Source organism: Cucurbita moschata, unplaced genomic scaffold, assembly GCF_002738365.1.
Source record: "Cucurbita moschata cultivar Rifu unplaced genomic scaffold, Cmos_1.0 Cmo_Scf00054, whole genome shotgun sequence".
NCBI lineage: Eukaryota > Viridiplantae > Streptophyta > Magnoliopsida > Cucurbitales > Cucurbitaceae > Cucurbita > Cucurbita moschata.
Window position 1 is genome coordinate 1,225,944 of NW_019268570.1, and position 26,497 is coordinate 1,252,440.

General features: G+C 35.7%; 3 protein-coding genes and 1 long non-coding RNA gene across 6 annotated transcripts in view; 3 read left to right on the forward strand and 1 right to left on the reverse strand.

The window, feature by feature from the left end:
• Positions 1–191, forward strand: part of LOC111436433 — an 18,626-nt gene extending 18,435 nt beyond the window's left edge. Inside the window, exon 3 of the long non-coding RNA XR_002709238.1 lies at positions 181–191. This is a non-coding gene — a long non-coding RNA (uncharacterized LOC111436433). The remainder of the gene's footprint in view (positions 1–180) is intronic.
• Positions 192–2,814: 2,623 nt separating this feature from the next.
• On the forward strand, positions 2,815–13,287 carry LOC111436430 (probable serine/threonine-protein kinase At1g09600). The gene is given in 10 exon segments (XM_023074197.1): positions 2,815–3,315; positions 3,358–3,860; positions 8,294–8,578; positions 9,150–9,467; positions 9,742–9,969; positions 11,646–11,746; positions 11,812–11,926; positions 12,018–12,458; positions 12,541–12,686; positions 12,688–13,287. Coding segments are annotated over 9 exon segments (2,157 nt in total). The 5' UTR covers positions 2,815–3,315; positions 3,358–3,392; the 3' UTR covers positions 12,743–13,287.
• A 525-nt stretch (positions 13,288–13,812) lies between these two features.
• Positions 13,813–16,750, forward strand: LOC111436431 (elongation factor 1-gamma-like). Of its 3 annotated transcripts, none has more exons than XM_023074198.1 (8): positions 13,813–13,960; positions 14,133–14,179; positions 14,283–14,432; positions 14,535–14,595; positions 14,681–14,733; positions 14,847–14,948; positions 15,207–15,720; positions 16,104–16,750. In XM_023074198.1, the coding sequence occupies exons 1-8, from the start codon at positions 13,840–13,842 to the stop codon at positions 16,481–16,483; spliced, it is 1,428 nt and encodes a 475-aa protein (XP_022929966.1). In that variant the 5' UTR covers positions 13,813–13,839; the 3' UTR covers positions 16,484–16,750. The 3 variants fall into 3 exon arrangements, with proteins under 3 accessions (XP_022929966.1, XP_022929967.1, XP_022929968.1); XM_023074199.1 differs by having other exon boundaries at positions 13,813–13,942; XM_023074200.1 differs by lacking the exon at positions 13,813–13,960 and adding an exon at positions 13,971–13,989.
• Positions 16,751–21,013: 4,263 nt separating this feature from the next.
• On the reverse strand, positions 21,014–24,195 carry LOC111436410. The gene is made up of 6 exons (XM_023074180.1): positions 23,956–24,195; positions 23,444–23,543; positions 22,728–23,353; positions 21,798–22,246; positions 21,450–21,554; positions 21,014–21,119 (listed from the first exon to the last, which is right to left on the reverse strand). The coding sequence occupies exons 1-6, from the start codon at positions 24,193–24,195 to the stop codon at positions 21,014–21,016; spliced, it is 1,626 nt and encodes a 541-aa protein (XP_022929948.1).
• Between the last annotated feature and the right edge of the window lie 2,302 nt (positions 24,196–26,497).

Consider the following 26,497-nt stretch of genomic DNA (forward strand, 5'->3'; position numbering starts at 1 on the left):
CCCCCCCCCCCCCCCCTTTTATTTATCTGTATGTGAGAGGAAAAAGAAGCAAAAAAAGAACAAAAAAAACAAGTGGTGGTTGGGTTTTGGAGAATTGATCTATTCACTCCTAAATGTGGTTAGGAGTAGGAAGTAAGCAAATTTGTCTTACTAGGCCAACAAGGTAAAAGCTGGAAAGAGGAATGAATTGGTTGATAGGATTGATATTAGAGATTGACTTTGTATATACTCTGGTATAAGAGATTGGGCTGACATTTGCAGCTAGATTAATGGAAAGAAAATCTAAGTAGTTACTTGTCGTTTTAGAAACCAGCTCAATCTGGCACTTACCTAAGAAATTTGACAAAAATTCAGCTTGAGGAAGCCTGTGAAAAGTGATCTCGAATACACCCGACATGTAAGTGACCATATAGAGCAAGTTTTAAGAAATACTTGTAGGCATTGATTAGAAACATGAACAAGTTAGGAGCCTAATCAACCTAGATTCATGATTTATTATCTCTTATTTCAGCATGTTAAATATGATTTATGTGTATTATTGACCTTAGATGCATGATAGAGGGTTCGGGAACCGTATATGCCCACATCTGATATTGGACGAATGCCATGTTCTAGAATGTATGCTATAATCATGTTAGACCGTAAGCTGCTGTTTTACGTTATGTTGGTTCTAAAACTTAGATACTAGGCATATCGTAGGGACGATTAGAGCGAAACCTTTGTTCGTGAACTAGTTAAGAGGAGTTAGGATTTATTTGATACATAGAGATTAGTTGTCACCCACCAAGGGTCCTAGCATATAGGGTATACTATTAAGGTAGCTCCAGTTGTATAGCACTTAGTTTAATGTCCTAGCCTTTGACATGTTTAAATTCTTAAGATAGGTAGTACATTGTTCTAATTCGAGAGGGGGTGTGAGCAGGAAGTTTACTATTCTAGCGTAGAAAGGCAAACTAACAAGTAGTTTATTATCTTAGAAACAGACAATTACTGCTCGCCTCCACCAGTGAGAACCTTCCGGTTGGAGCCTAATAGATAATTATGTGTGGAGTATGAACATCGTTTTAAGACGAAGGGCTCCTCCATACTTATGAGAATTACCCTAGGTCTTCTTAGGGGTCATAGTAACTCCAAGCGCAATTAGCGCAAGGTTAAAACGTAAAACATAGAGATAAGAGTACCAAAAAATCCTTAAGTTATGAACCCCGAGGGAGTTAGAGCACACCCTAGAGGAGGAATGTATGGGATTTAGGTATGGACAAGCTTGAAAAGACGAAGTAACAACTAGTTTATTGTTCCTAAGACAGGTAGTGTGTTGGTCTAACAGGGGGTGAGATTTATTTACTGTTCCCAGTGACATGCAACTCTTGGGATTTGATCTAACAACCTTGTTGAAGAACAAGACTTTTAGATCTAAATTATTCAAAACGCCGAAAAACCAATAAGGAATCAACATAGGGAAAAGTTTAGGAATAAATTACCTTGATGATCAAGTTCAAGAGTAAAGAAAACTTGTACCTAAACTTGTGATTCAAATCACCCCACAAGATAAATTGATGAAGACTACTTGAATGACTCTAGCATGTAAATCTAAACACAACTAATGCAAAGGAACAAACTCATGGTCTAAGGGACATAATATGCAACTTTTACTTTAATAATCAAATTCTTCGTTCTAAAACAACCACATGAATGACTATTTATAACCTTAAAAATAAATCTAAAATAACCTATGGTCAATTAAAATGTTGCAACTCCCATGCCCGAAATGATTACTAACTAATTAACTTCAAATATTAAAAAATAATGCTTTAAAATTAAAAAATATTAAGAAACGTCCTTAAATCCAAAGATGTATGATACGATCTTCTCATCCATCATGAAGTTTTTGTAGCATGATTCAGACACCTTATTTGTATCATTCTCCCCTTCTTCAGGAAGGATTTGTCCTCAAATCCAATTGATCTCCTTGTAATGCAAATTTAAAATCATTTGCTTTTTGTGGTCTTAATCTTCTCGAGATCTTCACTTTTATCTTTAGGTCATGTACGGATGTAAAAGTAAATAGGAGTGTCGCTTCTTCTATAGCCCATTGGTCTTATTTTTCCATGTGTTCATTGTTGGCTCGGGTTGGAATCAACCGTCATTTTCGTAGAAAAAGTAAATACACTTTGTTTAAGTGTTCCTCTTAGAAAGAAAGTCATTTCACCCTTATGTTTGTGTATTTGTCCTTGCCTATACAAAATGGTGTTCTCCTCCCAAACTTGAGTAATGTAACCTTCTCTCCTTCTTTCTCCTTCTTTCTTTTTAGTGTCGGTACACGCATCAAATGTTTATTCTTCACGCTCTTTCCCTTTTCACTTTCTTCCCTTTTTGTTTCCAACAGACATGGAGTAACATATACTTGTACAATGTCTTTGCTGGTCTCCACGTCATTTGTAAGAACATTGTTATTTGAAATATTGTCTTGCAACATAAGACAATCTTCCTTTTTTCAAATGGCTTGTACGATATGTCTCTCTTTTCCTTGGTCCCATAAATTCAACTCCTGGCCTAATTAAGGTAGTTATGTCATAGATAGGTGGATTTCATCCAAATTTAAATATCCAAAATAGATAATTATTAACATGATTCTCACACGTTTTTGTGTTTGATGAAACATAGATTTGGTTGATCTCCTTTTACGACATGTTGCAAAAATGTAAAGAGACAATAAAATGAATCTTTCCTCGCATCTTTATCAAAATACATATTTTTCTCCTAATAGGACGAGGATTATAGAACACAAAATAATAATAATAATAATAAATCCAACCGTGGTAACGGCAATGGCAGTTCGGCAATGAAAATCTCCGGCGGCTCATCAATTCCCCCGATTCGAAATCCAAATTTCTCTCCGACTGCCACATGCCCACCTTCTCAACGGCTTCACCATTTTCATTTCCCCCTCACCGAACCGGGAACCTCCCCTTCTCTTCTCCAATTCACAACTGACTTGTTTTGTTCCTGTTTTGTTCTTCCGATTCTGACAGATCGAGAGAGTTGGGTAATTGGGTCTGTTTCTCTTTTATTGGGTTTCTCTAGTTTTATGTGAAGATCTTGTTGATTTCATTTTGACTGGGAATTTTTATTTTATCTCATATTAAAGGTTTGGGAACTTTTCAAGTTGTTCATGCTATATGTGCATGGCAGTGAATCATTGGAGATAATTTTGGATTATTTTTGGGAGAGGGTTATACATTCTCTAAGTTTTACACGATTGTTCAAAGGGTGGATGTTTTTCTTATTCTTTGCCATTGAGACTGTTGGACAAAGGAGTTGGGTTTTGTTTTGGGCTTTTGGTATAGAAATTTGTAGGATTGGATTTCGTGTTGAGACTCTGAAGTGGGAGTATGGGCTGCATTTGCTCTAAGGGAATTCCAGCAAACGATTATTTTACTGAGAATCATTCCAAAGAGAGGCATTTGAAGTCTAATAGATCATCCAGACTTCTTGGGGCTTCATTGAGAAAAGAAGAACCTGCATTGCACGTTGATGTAGGGCGAAGTGATGCAATGGCGCTATTGATATCTAACCAACCTGGGGAAGTTAATGCTGGATCAACACCTGAATTGGATGACGCTGAGAAGGCAGCAGCCAGTGCCAAGCCACTGCGTCAAGAACAGCCAACTATGGAGGATGGAGCAAAGAGAGTAGGAGTACATAATGATAATGCAATACCTAGAATAGTTAATGTTGTTAATGTGGAAGAGGGGGCTTTGGTTATTGCTGGATGGCCTTCTTGGTTGATATCTGTGGCTGGAGAAGCAATCAATGGATTGATTCCTAGAAAGGCAGACTCTTTTCAGAAGTTGGATAAGGTTAGTTTTATGTTTTATATTTTTTGTTCGCTATCTACACACTTTTCTGCAACATTTGTTTGCATATACACTTGTTTTGGTTATATGAGCTTAACCTGAGTTGGTCAGAATAGAAACTTCCTCATGGAGGCTTAGATTTGTAGTCCATGGTATTTGTATGTTCATTTTTTTGAAACTAGTGCCTTTTACTTCTCCTCGTACAAAGTGACATATCTTTTGTCCATGTGTAGACTGGCTTTTGCTTTGTAGGTGTGTGCTTTAAATCAAATTTATTGCACTAAGATAAATCAAATTTGTTTTGGTTATGTGCTCTAAACCAATTATCTAGTACATTGAAGGAAGAGAGGCCTACTTGGGAGGTGATTTGGATGCCTATGGACTTGGGAAAGCTAGAACTTGGAAATTTAAGGACTCGTAACAAAGCTCTATTGATGAAATTACTTTGATGTTTTCCCCTTGAGTCTACATTCTCTATGGTGAAAATCACTGTAAGGACGGGTCTCACCCCTTCGAGTGGTTGTTGGGTGGGATCAAAGACACACATAGAAGTTTGTGGAAGGATATCTCTTTTGAACTACCTCCCTTTTCTCACCTTGTTCGTAGTGTAGTGGGGGGAGGGAAAGGAAACACACTTTGAGAGAATTAGTGGATAAGGGATAGGTACCACTTTTCCTCTTAAAAAAAATCATATTGTGGCGGAGATCTTTGTTCGATTTGGGAGCTCTCTATTTTTTCAATAGATTTCCATTGTCCTTTATCTGATAGGGAAACAATGGACGTCACGATTCTCCTATCAAGGAGTTTGATTTCGAGTAATTATAAAAGCCTTCGTAACCAATAGTTTAAAGAGAAACATAAAATCTAGCAAGGGACCACACATCACTCAAGTCCTTTTCCAAGCCTCTAAAAACTCTATTGTTCCTCTCTCCCCAAAGATCCCGCAATAAAGCACACGTCCCGACAAGCCTCAAGAAATGACCATTCTCCCTAAGAAGCAGATAGAGAAGGAACTCCTCGATCATCTCATTTAGGTCTCTATGTGAGCTAACTAAATGTTGAATGCCTCCAAAAGATAGCTACACACGGAGCGTGCAAAGTGCATCTCCAAAGGCGATGATTCAGGTCTTTCTTTGCCTTTTGGTAGAGGATACAACAAAACCGACCAAACAACAATGGCCACTTTAACGAGAGCTGGTCTAGAGTGTGAACTCAACCATGGACCTTCTCTATCAAAGGATAAAACAAAATCACTAAGTAACCACCATGGAGCCATCTAAAGAAACCATGGACAACCTGCCAGACAAACAACTTAACCTTCTTTGAAACCTTGATCTTCCAAAGGATAAAACAAAATCACTTTGTAACCACCATAAAGCCATCTAAAGATTCTTACTGTTTCTTTTTGTGGGCTTGGTTTTGCATCCCCTTGTATTCTTTTATTCTTTTCTTAATGAAAGTTCAGTTTTTCATTAAAAAAAAGAAAAAAAGTGTTGAATTATTCAGATTGGACTTTTTATTTTTGTTATAAACTTATGATCTTACGAGTTGCTGCATCATTTTTGAAAGGTTTAACTCAGGTTTTGGTGGTTACTAATTTAAAATATAAGTATGTCCAAGTTCCTCATAATCAAATTATATAGGGTCCAATAGTAGCCTATGCGATTAGTTATTAAGGAAAGGGAAGATGTTGCCATGATATGATAATGCTGATATAGAAAGAACATGGATATAACTTATTAGCCAAGGCATCTCTACTCTGTTGTAGGTTGAAAATTGTCGAAATTGTTGCTGTTTGCCAATTGCTCTTTTATTTCCTCTTTTCTTCTTTCTCACCTCGTTCAGTAGCTCTTGAGCTTGCGACCCTTCCCCTCCCTTTTTCTTCTCTCACCCTAAAACCTTAAACCCTCCCTGTCATCTGTCCTTGCTTGCTGCCGCTAGTCATTGTATGTTCGCCATTGGATTCTGTCGTTGTTTGCCGGTTGTTCTTTTTTCTTTCCCTTTCTCTTCTCTCTAGCCTTGCTCAGCATCTCTTGGGCTGTGAACCTGGTCCCTTCACTAGTCATTTTCTGTCATTGTTCGTAGATCACTTTCTACTAGTTTGTGCCTTGTTAGTTTATTTCGTAAGCTGTCAGTACATTGGCTACCCTTCTGTTCTTGGTTCTTTATTTGGTAATTAGTTTGCCTTGTGTTTTCAGTGAATCGTAGTAGTTGCTGTATTGATAAGAGCTACTATTGCATTTGGTTCAAAAATGAGTTTTTGTTTTTAGAAGACCAGAAATTTAAGTCAGCCATTCCACTTTCATTCTCTCACCTTCGTTGGTTTGAGAAAGCTGTGGTTGAAATGATGCTTCGTCCCGATACTCATAATTTTTCCAAACAAGATAGAGATGAGTTTGGTACTACTAGAATTCAGAAACGTTGGTTTTCTTCTGGAGCAATTATTGATTGTATTATATGGCCAATTTTGGTTGGAGGAAGGTGATTAGTGTTCCTTTGGGTTTCTTAAAGCGTGGTTGACTTGTTTTTTGGGATTTGTTGAGAGATTATATCATGAAATTTGAGAAGCTTTGCTTGAAGGATTCTCAGCCTTTGAAATGCGACACTCGTTCCTACATGGACATTGTGGATTCATTCTACCCTCCTCCGTTGGTTAAAGATTGTTTTTGTCCAAAGCCCTCCATCTGCAATCTGGGATAAAGATAAATAAGTTCTTAACTAAACTGGAATTCTATGCTGGTGGTTTCTCGATTGAATGGACATTGAAGTCCACTTTGAAACCATTTTTTTTTCGATTAATTCTTTTATGGATGTTAAAAAATTATTTCAATTGTAAGATACAAATCTTTTAGTTGGTCTTGGTCCATTGGGTCATTGGGTCATTGGTCATTTCCGTTTGAAGATAGAAAAATGGGACATAAGCAAGCATAATGAACAAAAATTAGAGGTTATGGAGGCTGGCTTAAAATCACATTGTTTTCATATTGGAATATATGCACTTTTGATGCAGCAAGGCATTAATTTGGTGGTTTGATTCGAGTTCAATCTAAGACCCTAAATTTGTTTGATTGTAGCGCAACTTACGTCGAGTTCATCCTTGCTACAATTGAAATTATTGATTCAAAAGAATTGTTTTCCCTTCAATTTAGGGATATCCTCCAATTGATATTCCTTGTGTCTTGATGTCTAATAAGAGCACTTTGGATCTAAAAGATTTTTCGATTCTGTTGGACATTATTCGATAGTTCAGTAATTGAAGATGAAAAGTCTCCTCAGCATAGTTGTTCACTGGCTTTTGATGATTTGTTACTCCAATCACTGTATTTTCAACATCTTTCAAAGGAAAATTCAAAGATGACTACTAGGATAGGTTCTTTTTGTTCGGTTTTCTTGAAATTTTTGTTGTGGAAGTTATTTTCTGTATCTTTTTCTTTTTTGGTTCTTTGTGTTCTATTTTTCACTCCCTCGTGGAGTTTATATCTTTGTCTCTTGTTCAAAGGTGATATTCGTTTGAATGACTTTTCAAATTCCTTTGACTTGTTTAGATTACAAGAAGTTATGGGAACACTCACAAGGCCTCCAAAACATTCACCTATAACTTTAAACGTACTAAGCTCTCAATATCTCAAAGGTAAGTTCTTTTTATTCAGACCCAACCTCCATATCCTTCAGTAAGTTCAGGGTGATAATGCTTAAATGAAAATCTCCAACTAATCTCCATTATCCATCAAAGCTCTTTCGAATAGAACTATCATCAAACCTTAGCAAAGCCTTTATCTGCCATGAACGGGTTGATCGAAGCCACAGTTTTAAAAGGATCTTCTAAAACATCCTTGATTTCCTTCTGAGAATTATTGGCAAACAATCTAGGGGCAACCAGCAGTTCATTAAAATTCATTCTCATCATTTAGTTTTACAATTGGAGTCCATTCTTGTAATTGGAGTTGAGGCTCCTTTGGTGGGTTTGCTTTTTGTTTGCACTTTTACTTTCTTTCATATTTCTCAATGAAACCTCCTTTTCTTATATATAAAATAAAAATCGAATAGAGATGATGGCCTTTGTTGTTCTTTCTTAATTTTTATTGTTGTTATCTATACATATATTAAATTTAATTATTAATTATAATTAATAAAATCTACAATACACGTTGCATTACGATACATGATAGTACACTAAGTTTAAGCTTGATACATGTACTGATTCACTAGTTAAACCTCTGAATACTTCCACCTCTAATCAGATACCTCGAAAGAGTTTAACATTTGTCACCTGTTCTTCTGTCGTTCTTTTTTACATTTGAACCCGTATTTGTCCAGGGTAGTTCTTGCTGCTAAACAATTATTAAATTTAATTTAACACTAGTTTCCTTTAACCTATATATCTTGGTCTTTACTCTCAGTTTATACTGGTAATTTTTTGGATATCTTGAATGTAGGTTGGACAAGGAACGTACAGCAGTGTGTACAGGGCCTGCGATATTGAAACAAACAAGATTGTTGCATTGAAGAAGGTGCGATTTTCTAACATGGATCCTGAAAGCGTTCGTTTCATGGCGAGGGAAATTCTTATCCTGCGTAGGCTTGACCACCCCAATGTCATGAAGCTTGAAGGTCTTATTACTTCAAGGGTATCGGGCAGTTTATACCTCATATTTGAGCACATGGAACATGATCTTGCAGGGTTGGCAGCAACCCCAGGGATCAAGTTCACTGAAGCACAGGTCATTGACTTTTCCCAGCTAGTGATTAACTTTAGATCATTTAGGAATAACGTATATGGAAATCTCAATTGGAAGCAACAAACAAGTTAAAGAGTCATTTCCTCTTAGATTGCCGATCTGCATACAATCCTTTTATCTATGGGAAGTTGAGACATTTTTGCATGGACATGGTGTTCCCAAGAACATGTTTAGATGAAATGTATAATTCAAAATTTCTTGGGACATATTTATCCTGTGTTTAGGTGATACAGAAAAAGACCATTGTTGTGCCTGCACATCTGTCTTAGTCTTATATTTATGTTTTCTATTCTTAAGATAAATCCATTATTGATTTCATTCTAAGGTAAACTCTCTTGCAACTTCTAAACCTGTGAGAAAAAGGAAAAGAAAAAAAATAAAAACGGGCTACTGAATGTATAAGAAAAGAAAAGGACTTGTACGTTCAAGCAGACGGTGCCTTTTTACTGAACATATAAGAAGGAAAAGAAATTTCGAAATTCATTTAGTATAGCAATAATAATGATACAAGATTGAACCTAGACTAATATGCTGGATGTGTGTTGACGTGCAGATTAAATGCTATATGCAACAGCTGCTTTGTGGCCTTGAACATTGCCATGCCCAAGGTGTTTTGCACCGTGACATCAAGGGCTCAAATCTTCTGATTGACAATAATGGTAACCTAAAGATAGGTGATTTTGGGCTATCAACCTTTTTCCATTCCCGTCAAAAGCAGGCTCTTACAAGTCGTGTGGTAACTTTGTGGTATCGGCCACCTGAGCTTTTACTTGGTGCAAAGGACTATGAAGTTTCTGTTGATTTGTGGAGTTCAGGTTGCATTCTTGCAGAATTATATGCTGGGAAGCCTATCATGCCTGGAAGAACAGAGGTATTATCTTATCTAAAGACCTTTTATATTTGGATACTATAAATTGTATTACTAACGTTCTACTGTGAATCTATGTTTTGTCATCCACTTTCTACTAATGTTTTTAAAAACCGAGTCAAATTTTAAAAACTAAAAAGATCTTTTCGTTTATACAATTTGACTAAGAATTCTAAGTATTTTTTTAAGGAAGGTGAAAATCATAATTGAAAAATGAGGAGGAAACAAGTATAAATTTAGATTATTAAACAAGGCGTAAATGTGTTAGCATCAATAGGTGGAGCAACTACATAAGATCTTCAAACTCTGTGGCTCCCCATCTGAAGAATACTGGAAAAAATCAAAATTACCTCATGCCACCATCTTTAAACCTCAACATCCTTACAAGCGGTGTGTTGCTGAGACATTCAAAGACTTCCCTTCCTCTGCATTGGCCCTTTTGGATGTGCTTCTTGCGGTGGAGCCTGATGGCCGTGGAACAGCTTCCTCTGCCCTTCAAAGTCAGGTAATCATTTTTTTTTTATTCAATGACATACTAACTTCTATTTCTTTCAAGTCGTGCTTTTTGTTTTCTGAACGAGATACTAACTTCTCATTGATTAATGAAAAGAAACAATTTTGATACTAAATCCTAGAGGGAGTGGGAAAGAACCCAAGAAAAGAAATCAGAAAACGGGAAACCAATTCCAGTTCTAAAAATATTTGGATAAATCCAGTCAATGAGGTTTTCAATGAAGACTACAGATGGCTCAAACTTCATTAGGGCGTTGTCATCCATGAATGGGCTACTACTACATTGTTGAGAAAATTTTGTTGAGAAAATTTTGTTGAGAAAATTTGTAAGATCCCACGTCGGTTGGAGAGAGAAACATAACATTCTTTATATGGGTGTGAAAACCTCTTCTTAGTAGATGCATTTGAAAAACCTTGAGCGGAAACTCGTAAGTCCAAAGAGGACAATATCTGCTAGCAGTGGGCTTGGGCTGTTTCAAATGGTATCAGAGCCAGACATCAGGCGGTGTGCCAGCGAGGATGCTGGGCCCCCAAAAGGGTGGACTGTGAAATCCCACATCGGTTGGAGAGGGGAACAGAACATTCCTTATATGGGTGTAGAAACCTCTACCTAATAGACGCGTTTTAAAAACCTTGAGGGGTAGCTCGAAAGGAAAAATGCAAAGAGGACAATATCTGCTAGCTTGGGCTGTTACAAATGGTATCAGAGCCAGACACCAGGCGGTGTGTCAGCAAAGACTCTGAGCCCTAAGGGGGTGGATTGTGAGATCACACATCGGTTGGACAAAACATTCCTTATATGGGTATGGAAACTTCTCTCTAGTAGACGCGTTTTAAAAACCTTGAGGGAAAACCCGAAAGAGAAAGCCCGAAGAGGACAATATATGCTAGTGGTGAGCTTGGGCTGTTACAAAATTTCTCCTTCAAAGCCAAGGAGGTGTTTTTCCCGTCATTCTGAGCGCATAGCTTAAAGATAACCGTTGTCTGCTCCCGGTCATTTCAACCACTTGTCCTTCCTTCTTAACCCAATTCTCATGCTTTTCCTTTCACCATCTTCCTTCTCTCTTCTAATGCAGTACTCTGCGATTTACTTGGTGCCTCATCCATGACATTTCCTTTCATCTTAAGCATATCATAAGAAATATGAATATGAACCCCTTGATTCTTAGGGTGCAAATCAATTTATCTTGCTTTGAAATGAGACCTTTTATCATTTTCCAAAAAGCTATCCAGCCTCTGTTGTTGTTTCGTGCAGGAATCATGACCGTATCTCTCGTACCTGACTTGAAAATTGAGATACATTCAACGTTCCAACCTTGTTGATTATACACTTTTCAACAATTTACAGACACTAAAATCTTCTGTAGCTTGCCTCAAGAAGTGAGCTTTTAGTGGATATTGCATCAAATCAATTGAGTTTCTTATGAAGAGAGATGTGAATAAGACTATTCAGCGTTGACCCAAGAGAAAATGACTTATTTCCGACACATCAGCAACTAAAATTCATACTTCAGAAGATTTGATAACTGAAGAGTGCTTCTAAATGCACTTCATGTGCTTCTAAACATGCTTTTGTTCGTAAAATATAATTGTCAAAACGTTTAACCAATAGTTTACATCCCTTAATTTTATGTTCGCGTGCTTGATGAATGTTATGTTTTCTTTCAGTTCTTTACCACCAAACCGCTTCCCTCGGATCCCTCTACTTTGCCAAAGTACCCACCAAGCAAGGAGTTTGACGCGAAGCTCCGAGACGAGGAATCTCGAAGGTAAATTCTTTATTGATATTTAGTTGGCCTCTTTCTTTTCTTGCTAAAATCATCTGTAAAACCAGAAGAAAAGCTCCTATCAGTGTAGCACGTGAACATGAAGCAGCTCAAAAGTGTCCCAGAGAATCAAAAGCGATTCCTGCACCAGATGCAAATGCTGAATTGCAGGCATCCATACAGGTAATTAGATGGTTCCCGATGCATTTAAATACAAGCTTTTGTGTAATAAAACTTAGGTGGGCTGATAGTTTAGTTCATTTGTGAAATTCAGAAGAAACAAAGGCAGCATAATCCCACAAGTTGCAGTGAAAAGTATATTCCTGAAGAGGATGGTGGCTCTGGCTTTCGCATCGAACCCCCAAAAGAAGCAACGCAAATGGCGTCGACTGCATTGGGTTCTTCACAAAACATGAACGGGAATCAGCGTGATAATCTAAGAGGTTCTTCAGTTGGAGCCAAAGGTGCAGAACTTAGAAAACAAAGATCTTATGTGCAGCATGGTGGTGTAAAGTTGTCCAGGTATTCCAATTCCATTGCAGTTCGAGGTGGTTCACGATTCGGCTGTGGGCCAGAAGAGTGTTTTAATGTGTCATATAACCGTTTCAATGACGTTGAATCTTCAGAAAAGCATGAATGGTCTCACCATTTACTAGACACACCAAAATCTTCATACAAGATAGATGATCAGTCATCTGGAAAAGTGTCTATTAACGTAAAGTATCCAGTGATGTAAAGTATTCCAATGATTTTCGCAAGCTTTTCGAGCTAACGAATTTTGTTTTCTCTTTCATCAGAGTTATGCTCCAAAGAAGAGAATTCACTACTCAGGACCCCTGATGCCTGCTGGTGGAAACCTTGAGGAAATGTTAAAGGAGCACGAGAAACAAATGCAGCATGGGGTGCGCAAGGCTCGTATCGACAAAGCTAAGATAAACAAGACGCAACGACAAAGGTCAAACGGAGTCGTTGCTTCACCATGCGAGAAACGGCAGTTGAGCATTCATTATATGCTGGGTGAGGCTTCTTAAAGGCTATTGGGAGTTCAATGAAGCTCAAACAAAAAACTGCGAGGTACGGTGGTGCATAGTTCCAAGGTTAATGCAATTATAGGAAGAAAGATTATTAAAGCCATTGAGTGATTCTTAAGCAGAAAATGATCGAGCTCTCTTTGGCGCTTGTCTCAGTTGCTGAAGAAATTCTTTTGTACAGCCTAACCGGTTTAAGGAATTTCGTTGTCATATTCTTTTTGTAAAGACTTTATTAAGTTAGTTTGAAAACGTCCATAACATGCATATTGTAATGGTCCGTTGATATAGGAAATGTAGGGTCGTTACAATTTGCTAACAAACTAGAGTCGATCAAAAGACTTTAGAATTGTTGGGCCCTTATATGAGCTATGGAGGAGAATCTTTTGTTTCATCTTTTACCCGACTTTTTAAATAAATTCCTATTTTCTCATTTCGTGATAGGACACAACTCTTCTTCAAATATAGGTGTTTGTTAAGTTTAGTAGGTACAATTGATTACTATGAGTTTATGTGTTTATTTATGTGTTTATTTATGTGTTTATTGAGTCCAATTGGTGCAATTGTTCCCAATAAAATTTATGTAATATATGTGAATAGAGGGGAGATTTAAATGAATGGTAATTTTTCACCATAAGTATTTAACGTCTTACAAAAATATGCACGCATGAAGATTGCTTTCAAAACGCTTCTCAAAAGTCTCTCTACCCCAATTTTCTAAAACATTTTTCCTCAAAACAAGGTTAGAAACTTGGATATATCTCACTCGTGTATCGAGAAAATGCAAATGCCATAAATCGAACTAATTAATACCTTTTAAATGTGTCCAACTGAGTCAACTAGATTCTTTTAATCTCATTTTTCAACTAAAAAAATAAAAATAAAAATAAAAATATATATCAAAATTAGGAATTAAAATAAGTATTTATTTTTTTAAGATTAAGAGAAGAGGGGGAAAAAAAGAATAAAAGAATCAAAAAAAGATTAAAAGAATCAAAAAAAGAATAAAAGAATTAAAAAAAGAATAAAAGAATAAAAAGAACAAACGAGGAGTCCAATAGTGTCCATATGTGTAAATTTCATATTGCCTTGGGAAATTCTGCATCCAACTGCAAAACCCTACTCCACTTCTCGACTTTTTCGCCTCCAACTGCTTCTCGTGATTCTGCAGTTAAGCTCCCTCTCCCAGGTCTCTAATTCTTCATTTCAATCTTCAACGTAATCATTATCGATTTCTATGTCTTCTATTTGCTAATCAAAAGTGTTTTCATTGTTCTTTGCCATCGCGGAAACTACTTCCTTATAATTTCCATTTACTGTTCATTACTCACTTGATTTTGTTCATTTTGTTATGTCGCCAGATCTGAAGCTAGAGCGTGGAGCATTTCTCCATTCACCCATGGCACTGGTGTGTGATCGATACTTGTATTCAACTAATTTTCAATGAATTGAATTCAAAAGAAATTTATCTCGATTGTTGTCTGATGTATATGACTTGGGTTTGATTGCAGGTGATACACGCAGGAAAGACGAATAAAAATTCTTTCAAGGCTCTCATTGCTGCAGAGTACAATGGAGTCGAAGTGAAATTGATCCCAGACTTTGAGATGGGAGTCTCAAACAAGACTCCGGAGTTTATCAAGATGAACCCTATTGGGAAGGTTGGTTTCTGATTTGATAAGCGGAAATTCGTATTGTCAAAATGATCTTGCTTACTTGTTATAGATGAATTAACATTCAATGAGAATTTCTCGCATTTTTAGGTTCCTGTTTTGGAAACGCCCGATGGCCCCATATTTGAGAGCAATGCAATAGCCCGTTATGGTAAATGATGCGAACCATTTTCTAGACCTCAGGTTGGTTAACTGATTGTGTTAAAACTGACTTGTTTGTGTATTTGATGATGCAGTTGCACGCTTGAAGGCTGATAGTCCTCTGTTTGGTTCATCTTCGATAGATTATGTGCGATGAGTTACATTAACATTTTTATTCTTTTTGTATTAAACCTACATTTTACGACCGTGGGGAATTATGCTTATTAATTATCATGTTTGTTGCTTCTGATCGTATTTCAGGGGCATATTGAACAATGGATTGATTTTGCATCATTAGAGATAGATCCTAATATTTTGACTTGGTATAGACCTAGAATTGGGAGAGCTGCTTATCTTCCACCTGTAAGTAACTCTTGTGGCCATTTGATTAATTTCTCTGGTTTGTTTTCCGCTTGTGTTCATACTTAAAATGCTTCCTTTCGGGTTATTTGAATTCTTGTGGCCAATTGAGCTGAGTATCTTTCTCCTTTCTTGGTCAAGTCCTAGCTTCTATGAGTGCAAACACCTGTATATTCATCATTTTTTTTCTTTCAATAATGCGGTTATATCTGTTTTGAATGCCATCTCATATGGTTTGATAACATTTCTTCCCGTATTAAGGTTGAGGAAGCTGCGATTGCTGCATTGAAGAGAGCTTTGGGAGCTTTGAATACGCACCTTGCTTCAAACACATACCTAGTTGGTCATTTTGTAACATTAGCTGACATCATCATGACTTGCAATCTCTTATTGGGTTTTACTAAGTTAATGACTAAGAGCTTTACCTCAGAGTTCCCACATGTTGAGAGGTACTTCTGGACCTTAGTCAATCAACCAAACTTCAAAAAAATTCTGGGTGAGGTGAAGCAGGCAGAGTCAGTTCCGCCTGTTCAATCTGCTAAGAAACCTGATGAATCTGCTAAGCAAAAGCACAAAGATGAGGTAAAGAAAGAACCTAAAAAGGAAGTAGAAAAAGAGAAGCCCAAGGCGGAAGTTGGCGAGGGAGAGGATGAGGCACCAAAGCCTAAACCCAAAAATCCTCTTGACTTGCTTCCTCCCAGTAAGATGATTCTGGATGAGTGGAAGCGGCTGTACTCGAATACCAAAACCAACTTCCGGGAGGTTGCAATTAAAGGTATGGAACCCTTTCAGGTGAACTATTTTGGAGAATGATTGCATCAATGATTGGTACCCGCCATATAAGTGGGAACCTTTATTGTCATTTGTTGAGTAATGGTTCGATGACATGAAAGCAAGCAAAACTTTTACGGAAAATGAACCTTGTCTTCTCTTTGTGGCAATCATTTACTATCTTTAGAGCATTCGTATCTACAGTAACTAGCACTTAATTTTTATTTCTTCAAACTTGTTAATGTACCCAAATGCATTACACAGTCTAGGCTTCAAGTTTTTTGACTACTCCACTGATGATCTGGATAATGTAATTGTTAGCTTTCTCTTGGTTGCATTTACTTTCACTACATACAATAAACAAGCATTCTCCTAAATTTGTTGCAGGATTTTGGGACATGTACGATCCAGAGGGATATTCTCTTTGGTTCTGCGATTACAAGTACGACGATGAGAATACTGTTTCGTTTGTGACTTTGAACAAGGTTGGTGGCTTTCTCCAGCGGATGGATCTCGCACGTAAGTATGCTTTCGGGAAGATGTTAGTGATTGGATCCGAACCTCCATTTAAGGTGAAGGGATTGTGGCTGTTCCGTGGGCAAGAGATCCCAACGTTCGTCCTGGACGAGTGCTATGACATGGAACTGTATGAATGGAGGAAGGTGGATATATCAGACGAGGCACAAAAGGAACGCGTGAACCAGATGATTGAAGATCATGAGCCTTTTGAAGGAGAGGCTTTGTTGGACGCCAAATGCTTCAAGTGATGAAGCAATTATCTCAAGGGGTGTTGTTTTAGTGTCTTTTCTAGAGTTCCAAATATCATCATCATATATCATCATCATATATCATCGTTTACTAGTCCTTATTTCCATCGAGTGTGATTAGACAGATATACCCCTCCCAAAGGGGGAAAAAACAAACAGCAAGTAAAAATCTCCTTGTGTTAATTCTTCTCCTTTTTGGTTGTTCATGAAATTAAAAGTCTATGTTTCTACAGGACACTATTCAAGGCTTCGTTAGTTTAAAATGTATGAATGGATGTGTGGAAATGAAATGTTTAAAAATTATATAATTGTGGTTGATATTGATAAAGTTATTAAAATATTATATAAAAATAATAATATATTTATTTAGTTTTTGTAACTATTTTCAACAATTTTATTACATTATATAATTTTTTAGTTAGATAATTGTTATATTTTATTTTTATTAGGTAAATTCAATAAAGGTTAATTTAATTTTATTATGAATAATATGCTTAACGATTTTCATAAAATTATATAACATTAATTGGAGAAGAATTAATTAAAATAAAATAAAATAATTATTACAATTAAATTATGTTAATAAACTTTTTAGGAAGTTAAAAAATTCCAGTTAACTAATTAATAATGCTAAAGTTATTATTAGCTAATTAATTAATAATTTTAATAAATAAGTAATTCCATTCTATTAATAAACTTTTATTTGAATTAAATGTATATTTAAATAATTTATTATAATTAACCAATTAATGGAATTAATTTTGGTAAATCGAGATGAATTAGTTAATTAATTATCATATTTACAATAAGATTAGGAATAAAAATGAATAACAAATTAGGAGAGAGAGAAAAGAAAAAACACACTTTTTTTTTTTTTTTTTTTAAGAATGGTTTAGAAAATTGGATGGATATGCAAATGATGTTTAGAAAACTCCCACCAAACACTTATTTTGGAGAGATTATCAATGAAATCTAAGAATGTCCAATTACAAAAACAAATTATTAGTTTTTTATCTCCCAATATCCATCCATTCCAATAATAATTTCTGCTTTTACTTTATTACGTCTGCATGGACGTGTTTTAAAATCATGAGGTTGACGACGATATGTAATAGGCTAAGGCAGACACTATCTGCTAATGGTGGGTTTGAGCTGTTACAATACACCATCTCCTCCATTCTTTTAACTCACCGTATAGAACAGTTGATTTGTCATCTAACTGATAGAGTTTCCAACCTTTTCGGGTGCAAAAAGCAATGATCATTTTCATAGTATACATTCTGGCCATGGGTACAAACATTTCCGTACAATTAATTACATACTCTTGTGTGTAGCATTTTACCACCAATTTTGTTTTGTATTTATCAACTTCTACTGAGTCATTTAGCTTGGTCTTATAAAATCATTTTACTCCTATTTTCTTTGCTCAAGCAGATAGAACAACCAAGTTCCATGTTTGATTTTTTTTCAATGGAGTTAATTTCTTCATCCACAGCCAATTTCCTTCTTGGGCATTTGACAACTTCCTCAAAATTCACAGTCTGAAATCATCAAGAATGTCATATTTCCTTCCCCCTCTTCAGATAAACCCTCACCAAAATCACAATCTACTAACCATACTGGTGTAATATCAATTTCTCCCCTCCCTTATTGTAAACAACCACTCAAGTAGTTTCAAGGTGCATAAGCCCTTATAGTCGAGAGGACCATAACGATAGTGCCAAAGTGTTGAATGATTAGTATTTGAAATTTAGTGGCATCTTCCTTCATTTGTTGTGGTAGATAGTTCAGCAAGAAAAATGAGTAGTCGGTTTGCACTCATAATTGACTTTGTCATTTTTACTTTTTGTTGATGATAAATTCTACATACACCATCTTTAAACAACACTCCTCCTTTTTCTTGTAGGTGTCGAATGCTCAAGAGATTATTTTTTAGTTTAAGTTCCCAATACACATTACTAATAGTGTAACAAACCTCATGCAAAGTTAATTCCACTAAACCCTTTCAAGTAACTTTCATGCTTGTATTATTTCCAAGTTTGACCGTGTGAGAAAAGTTATTGTCTAAGCTTGAAAACATAGCTTCATTTGTACACATATGGTTTGAGCAACTAAAATCTAATAACCAAGCATCACTCCTTTTTGTTTCGATAAGTCATTAATAGCATTTCATCCTCTTTCAACTCTGCATAATTCAATTCTATTCACTCTTGGACATTCATATTAAAAATGACCTAAGTTGATAAGGCAACCCTAATCCTTAGCCCAACGATCCAGCTTTTGTTGAAGCAAGAACCCTTGAATCAAAGTAATTAACACCCCATATACGAAATTTGGATCAACCAAGAGATAAGGCTAGAATTAGATTACCTCTTACGATCGAAGATCTAGATGCAATATTTGGAAACCTTGTTCTAAATTGAGTCACTCCACAATCGAACTTGATCAAGGCTTGACTGAATGGCTCGGGTGCAATTCTACCCCAAGAATTGCTTGAAACTTAGAAATGACAAATATGATGCTTGGATTTCTAAGGGAAACATCTCAATTTGAGATCTGAATTACATTCATCCACGAATCTGATTTTTACATAACATATTGTGGGTATTTATAGTCTCTCGACAAAAGACGTTTGTGGCCGGGATTCAATCCCGATCCCCTTTAATCTCCAAAAAAAATACGAAGTCAATTTTGACCATTTGACCATTGCAAAGTGAAAACGAAAAGACAATAAAATCTTCCAACCAACATTGATATGTTTGAGTGGTTAAGGAAACAAATTTGAAATCTATTGGAGTTCAAACCCTATTGTTGAGAAAGTTGCCGACTTTATCAGCTTCTAATTCTAGAAATGATGGTTGAATCAAGTCGAATAAAAAAGTTGCCGACTTTATCAACTTCTAATTCTAGAAATGATGGTTGAACCGAGCCGATCCAATTTTGTAGATGAAGAATGAATGTTTGTTGAATCTTTTTCGCCTTGGATCGTTTAATAGGTTCATTTGGAACACCATGATTCTTATCATTTTTCCCCACTTCAAAAGGATTCGTCCTCGAATCAGAAAGTTGCCGATTTTATCAGCTTCTAATTCTAGAAATGATGGTTGAACTGAGCCAATCCAATTTTGTAGATGAAGAATGAATGTTTGTTGAATCTTTTTCACCTTGGATCGTGTAATAGGTTCATTTGGAACATCGTGATTCTTATCATTTTCCCCCTTTTCAAAAGGATTTGTCCTCGAATCAGAAAAATCATCACTGAAAAGTCTACGAGAAGATCAATTTTATATGCATTGTTATTAATTCTTTCAAGGACTTGATAAGGGCCACCCCTCTTGGATGTAACTTTGTCTTCCGTTGAGATGGGAATCGCTCCTTGCGAAAATGTATCCAAACCCAGTCACCAGATTTAAAAATGATTTCTTTCTGTCCTTTGTTAATCCTTAAAGCAACTTTGAAATTTTGGTTCTCAATTCTCTCCTTCACCTCATTGTGCAATGTTTTGATCAAGTCTGCCTTGTGACTGCGTCACTCACAAAAATATTAGAAGGAATAGGGAGCAAATCAAGAGGCGTAAGTGGATTAAATCCATAAACAACTTCAAAAGGAGAACAATGAGTGGTATTATGAATTGCTCTATTATATGCAAACTCTACAAATGACAAGCATTCATCCAAGACTTAATATTCTCATAAATAATAGCCCTAAGCAATACTCCTAATATTCTCTATTAACCACCTCAGTTTTGTCCATCCGTTTGAGGATAACATATGGTTGAAAACAACAATTTGGTACCCAATTTACCCACAGTACTTTTCAAAAGTGATTTAGAAATTTAGCATCTCTATCCCTAACAATTATTTTAGGGATTCCATGTAATCTTACTACTTTCTTCAAAAATAAGCCAGCAACATGTTTTGCATCATCCGTTTTGTTGCATGTAATAAAATGAGCCATCTTATTAAATCTGTCTACCACAACAAAAATACTATCTTTATCCTTTGTAGTGTGCGGTAAACCAAGAACCAAATTCATAGATATATTACTCCAAAGTTCGTTAGGTACATTCAAATGAGTGTACAATCCATTTGGTTGTGATCTAGATTTGGCTTCTTTGCATTAAAAGCATTGACTAACTTATGAACATCGTGCTTCATTTTCGGCCAAAAGAAGTGTTCATGCAACATATTATAAGTTTATTGATCCCAAAATGTCCCATTAAGCTACTACCATGTGCTTCTTTTACAAGCAAATCTCTGATAGAGCATTTAGGAATACAAAGCTTACTTTCTTAAATAAGAAATCATGAAACACATAATAATCATTCACATCTGTTTTTGTAAGACAAAATGCATAAATAATTCCAAAGTCTTGGTCATCTCGATATAATTCTTTAATATGCTCAAATCCAAGAATTTTTGCACTAAGAGGAGTAAAAAGATGGTACCTTCTAGATAATGCATCAGCTACCACATTATCCTTACCTTGCTTATATTTGATAACATATGAAAATGTTTCAGTAAACTCTACTCACTTTGCATGCCTACGGTTCAGTTTGCTTTGACCCTTAAGATACTTCAAGGTTTCATGATCAGAGTGAAGCACAAATTCTCTGGGCCATAAGTAGTGTTGGCACCTGTGCGAACCAAAGTAAACAATTCTTTATCATAGGTAGGATGGTTCAATACTGCCCCATTTAGTTTTTCACTAAAATACATTACGGGTTTTCCATCTTGCATCAAAACAGCACCTATGCCCAAACCACTTGCATCACACTCAATTTCAAAAGTTTTATCAAAGTTACGCAAGACAAGTAATGGTACATTGGTTAATTTATTCTTAAGCTCATTGAATGCATTCTCTTGCATATCTCCCCATTTAAAACACATTCTTTTTCACTAAGTCATTTAATGGTGCAGCTATGGTGCTAAAATCTTTTATAAATCTTCTATAGAAGCTAGCTAACCTATGAAAACTAGGAACTTCACTTGCATTTTGTGGTGTTGGCCAATCCTTGATTGCTTTAACTTTCTCTTCATTAACTTCTACTCCATTTTTACCAACTATGAAGCTAAGAAAGTTAACTTTTTTCATGCAAAAACTACCCTTATTAAAATTAGCATAAAGTTTCTCTTTTCTAAGTGTAGTCAAAACTAACTTAACATGCTCCGCATGCTCATGCAAATTCTTTGAATAAATTAAAATATCATCAAAATACACAATAACATGCTTTCCTAAATATTCTCTCAAAACGTGATTCATCAAGCGCATAAATGTACTAGGAGCATTAGTTAACCCAAAAAGCATAACAAACCATTCATACAATCCAAACTTAGTTTTGAAAGCGGTTTTCCATTCGTCTCCTACATGCATTCTAATTTGATGATATCCAGTTTTCAAGTTAATCTTTGTAAGTAAACATGAACCATGCAATTCATCAAGCATATCGCCTAGCTTAGGAATAGGATGTCGATACTTTACTGTGATTTTGTTGATGGCTCTACAATCCACGCACATGCACCACATTCCATCTTTCTTCGGCACCAATAAGATTGGTACAGAACATGGACTCAAACTCCGTATATAGCCCTTTTCCATGAGCTCCTCTACTGGCCTTTGAATTTCTTTAGTCTCAGTTGGGTTGGCTCTATAAGCTGGCCTATTAGGAATGACTGCCCCTGGAATAAAGTCTATTTTATGTTCAATATCTCTAATGGGAGGTAGTCCTTTAGGGACTTCATCTTGGAATAGGTCATCCAATTCCTGTAAAAGAGATTGAAACATACTAGGGAAAGACAAATTGTTATCGTTAGAGACCAAACATCCTTCGTTGTACACAAGTACAAAGATGGTTTTTTGTGAGGACATTGCCCTTCTAACCTCTCCAACTCTAGCCAAACAACTCACATTCTTTCTTTTTTTTTTTTTTTTTCAATTTCATTCTTTTTTTCACTATGTTTTTCTCTTTGATTTTTCTCTCTTTTTTCACTCAACTCTTGTTTTTCTTTCAACTCTTTTTCCGAAAACTCTTTTTTTTCTTCCAACTTTAATTGTGAGTAAGAGTGATTTTTCTACCATCTTTTACAAAAGAATACCTATTCAAATAGCCATCATACATAACCCTCCTATCAAATTGTCATGGTCGGCCAAGCAATATGTCTCTAGCATGCATTGGTAAAACATCACAAACAACTTCATCTTTATATTTTCCCAAAGTAAAAGATATTAAAGCTTGAGAAGTTACCTTCATTGTTCCACTGTCATTGAGCCATTGAAGTTTGTAAGGTTTAGGATGGTGTTGGGTTGGACTTAGCAACCTTTTGATCAGTATGGTACTTCCAACATTGGTGCAGCTTCCACTATCAATTACAAGACTACAAGGAGTCCCCTTGACTAAACATCTTGTGTGAAATAGGTTGTCTCTTTGATCATCAACATCATTCTCTGTAACTTGAGTTTTAAGAAGTCTTCTGGTAACAAGTACTAAATGACTCCCATCTTCCAGTTCCTCCTCATTCTCCTGGATTTCTTCTTCAACTAGCTCCTCCTGGTCACTTTCCTCACTATCTGTGACAACTTGTCCATTCTTGATGATCATGACTCTCTTTTTAGGACAATCGCAACTAAGATGTCCAATTCGTTGACATTTCCAACATTTGATGTCTCTATTTCTTTCTCGAATCTCCTTATATTCCTCTGCTTTCTCTTTACCCTTGGAGGTCTCAACTTTGTTCTTTTTGTCAAGATCATACTTGCCTCCAACTTTGAAATCTATCTTTACAATATTTGCATTCTTTTTCCAAGTGTTGAAAGTAGTAGACTTTGAAATATCATACCTTTTGGAGTTCTCCTTCTCCCAAGCTAGTTGCCCTTCAATTTTGATAGCAAGGTGTAACAATTCTTGCATATCAAAGTACACTTGCCTATCCACTTGATGAGCAAGTTGTCAGTTTAACCCACCAAGGAATCTAACCATTATATCTTCCTCATCTTCATCAATACATGCTCTATTCATAAGGGCCTCCATTTCTTTGTAATATTCTTCCACACTTTTGGATCCCTGTTGCAAAGTATAGAGTTTTTGCTTGAATACTCGATAATAATGCTTAGGAATGTACCTTTTTCTCATTAATGTCTTCAATTCCTACCACGTTTTAATTGGTTCTTCATAATTTCTCCTCCACTCTAATTTCAAAGATGTCCACCATATAATGACATAATCATAAAATTCAGCCACAACAAGCTTCAACTTTCTTTCTTTACTGAAATTGTTGCAATCGAAAACATGCTCAATTGCTCTCATATTGCAAATACTCCTCTGGATCAGATCTCCCATAGAAAGTTGGAATTTTTAGCTTTACTCCCCCGACTCCTCTTTCTTCTCCTCTCTCATACTGGTACTCTCTCTCAATTCTTTTTGGTACTAAAATTTCTCTACCCCTTCTTCTGACTCTTCCTCTCCCTCGACTGACATCTCTCCCTCCCCTAGGACTATGTCCCGCTAAAAGGGTGACATTGTCATCTTCTTCATTTTCAACTCCTTCATTCAAGAGTACTTCCCTCCCTTGAAGATTACCTAAGGCTATTTCAATTCGCTCCATCCGATCTGTCAATGTACTAATAACTTGATTCAAACAAGTAATTGTTCCGACTTGTGCTTCTCTCCACCTAGCTTCATTGATCTCTCTTCCATTTCCTCCGTCTTGGTTCATGATTGTACAACCAGTAGTGGAATATGTTTAGGACCTTACACACTCAACTCACTAATTTTACACTCAGGGACACTCGTGTTTATACACACAAAGGTAGGCTGTTTGGGAAAGTGACTAAATTATGATCAAGGTAGGCTAATATATCGGTAAAGCAATTCTGATAGTAGCAAGCTATTCAAGGGAATCAAGAAAAATTGATTATGAAATAACAACAAAATAAAACAAGAAGTGAACAAACAAATAAGGGACACGAAGATATTTTTTTATAGAATTGCACATTGAAAAAAAAAATCCAAAATTAAAAAAGACGTGAAGAGTTTAAGAACCATCTAACTCTCCTTTTACAGAATTTGGGAAATTTAGAAGTTATCTTCCAGCGTAGATTATGAGAAAAAAAAAATATACCAAACACAACGGTTCTAGATTTAGATGGATTAAGAAAAAGATGTGAATCGAAGTTTATTTAATCTTCAAATAAACATGCAAATGATCTAAAAAAAATGATAAAGATCGTTTATAATCATAATCGTTGAAAAGATGTTTCTTTTTCAAGATCTAAACATGATCTTTAAGAAGAAAATGATAACAAGGTGAAAAGTTGATGATTAATGGCGAAAATGACAGCAAGAAAATAAATGGACAGATTCAAAGAAAAGATAAACAATGCCATAAACAAAGATAAAATCAATTGTAGAGTCGGCCACAAAGATGTAAACCTACCCTCGGATACCAAATTGATAAGGCAACCCTAATCCTCAGCCCAACGATCTCTGATACCAAATTGATAAGGCAACCCTAATCCTCAGCTCAACGATCCAAGTTTTATTGGAGCAAGAACCCTTGAATCAAAGTAATTAACACCTCCGTATACAAAATTTGGATCAACCAAGAGATAAGGCTATAATTAGATTACCTCTTACAATCGAAAATCTAGAAGCAAGATTTGGAAACTTTGTTCTAAATTGAGTCACTCCACAATCAACTTGATCAAGACTTTACTGAATGACTTGGGTGCAATTCTACCACAAAAATTGCTTAAAACTTAGAAATGACAAATATGATGCTCGAATTTCTAAGGGAAACGTCTCAATTTGAGATCTGAATTACATTCATCCACGAATCTGATTTTTACATAACATATTGTGGGTATTTATAGTCTCCTGACAAAAGACGTTTGTGGTCGGGATTCAATCCCGATCCCCTTTAGTCAATTTTGACCATTTGACCATTGCAAAATGAAATGAAAAAAACAATAAAATCTTTTAATAAATGTTGATACGTTTGAGTGGCTAAGGAGATGAATTTGAAATCTATTGTGTAGGTTCAATGGATACTACGAGTAAATTTTTTCAGGGTAAATTGAAAATTTCTACAATTTTCTTTTCTAGCGTATCTTCTCCATTGCTTCCCATATTGTTGGACATCATCATCACTTTTGTAAAATAATAAGTGATACTTTCATCCTTCTTCATCTTTAGGATCTCAAATTCTCTCCTTAATGCATTAAGAAGAGATTTCTTCACTTTTGGTTTCCACCAAACTATCACTTCATTGAATCCCAAACAATCTTGGTTATGCGACAATTCAAGATTTGTTCAAAGAGAGTACGATCAATTACCTAGAAGAGGTAATGTTTTACTTAGTGATCTTTGAGTCTAGCATCATCAAGGTGCACCTTTTGTGCCTCAGTCAACATTGTTCCTTCCACAGGTTCTAACAAACCAATCTCCACCACACTCCATAGACCCTTTTCTCTGAGCAAATTTTACATCATCTCACTCTAGTAATCATAGTGACCATCGATGTGAGGAATTTTCGTTAAAGTTTTATCTTCACTCATACTCTTTATATTTGATCACTCAAAAATTGCTACTCTTCAAAGCGAGTGGTGGCTTTGATATCAATTATAAGGGTTTGACAGAATCATGACTAAGCTAGAAGCATAAACAATTGAAGTTTCAGATGATAAGACATGAGAGGCACAACAAGTCCATTGGTAAGCTTAGGTGCTCGGTTACATGAAAAATGCCAAAGAATAAAAAGTTTCATTGTACTACTATTATACTAATTCAATTTGACTAGTATACCACTTATTTTCAAGTAAAAGTTTGATTGTTGCTTTTTTTTTAATATGATATTTTTTTTAAAATTTCAATTATTTATGTTTATATTGTTTCTATTTTTAATTCTTCTCGTTAATAATAATTATTAATATTGACTACTAAGAAAAACTAAAAAAAAAAAAAAAAAAAAAAAAAAAAAAAAAAAAAAAAAAAAAAAAAAAAAAAAAAAAAAAAAAAAA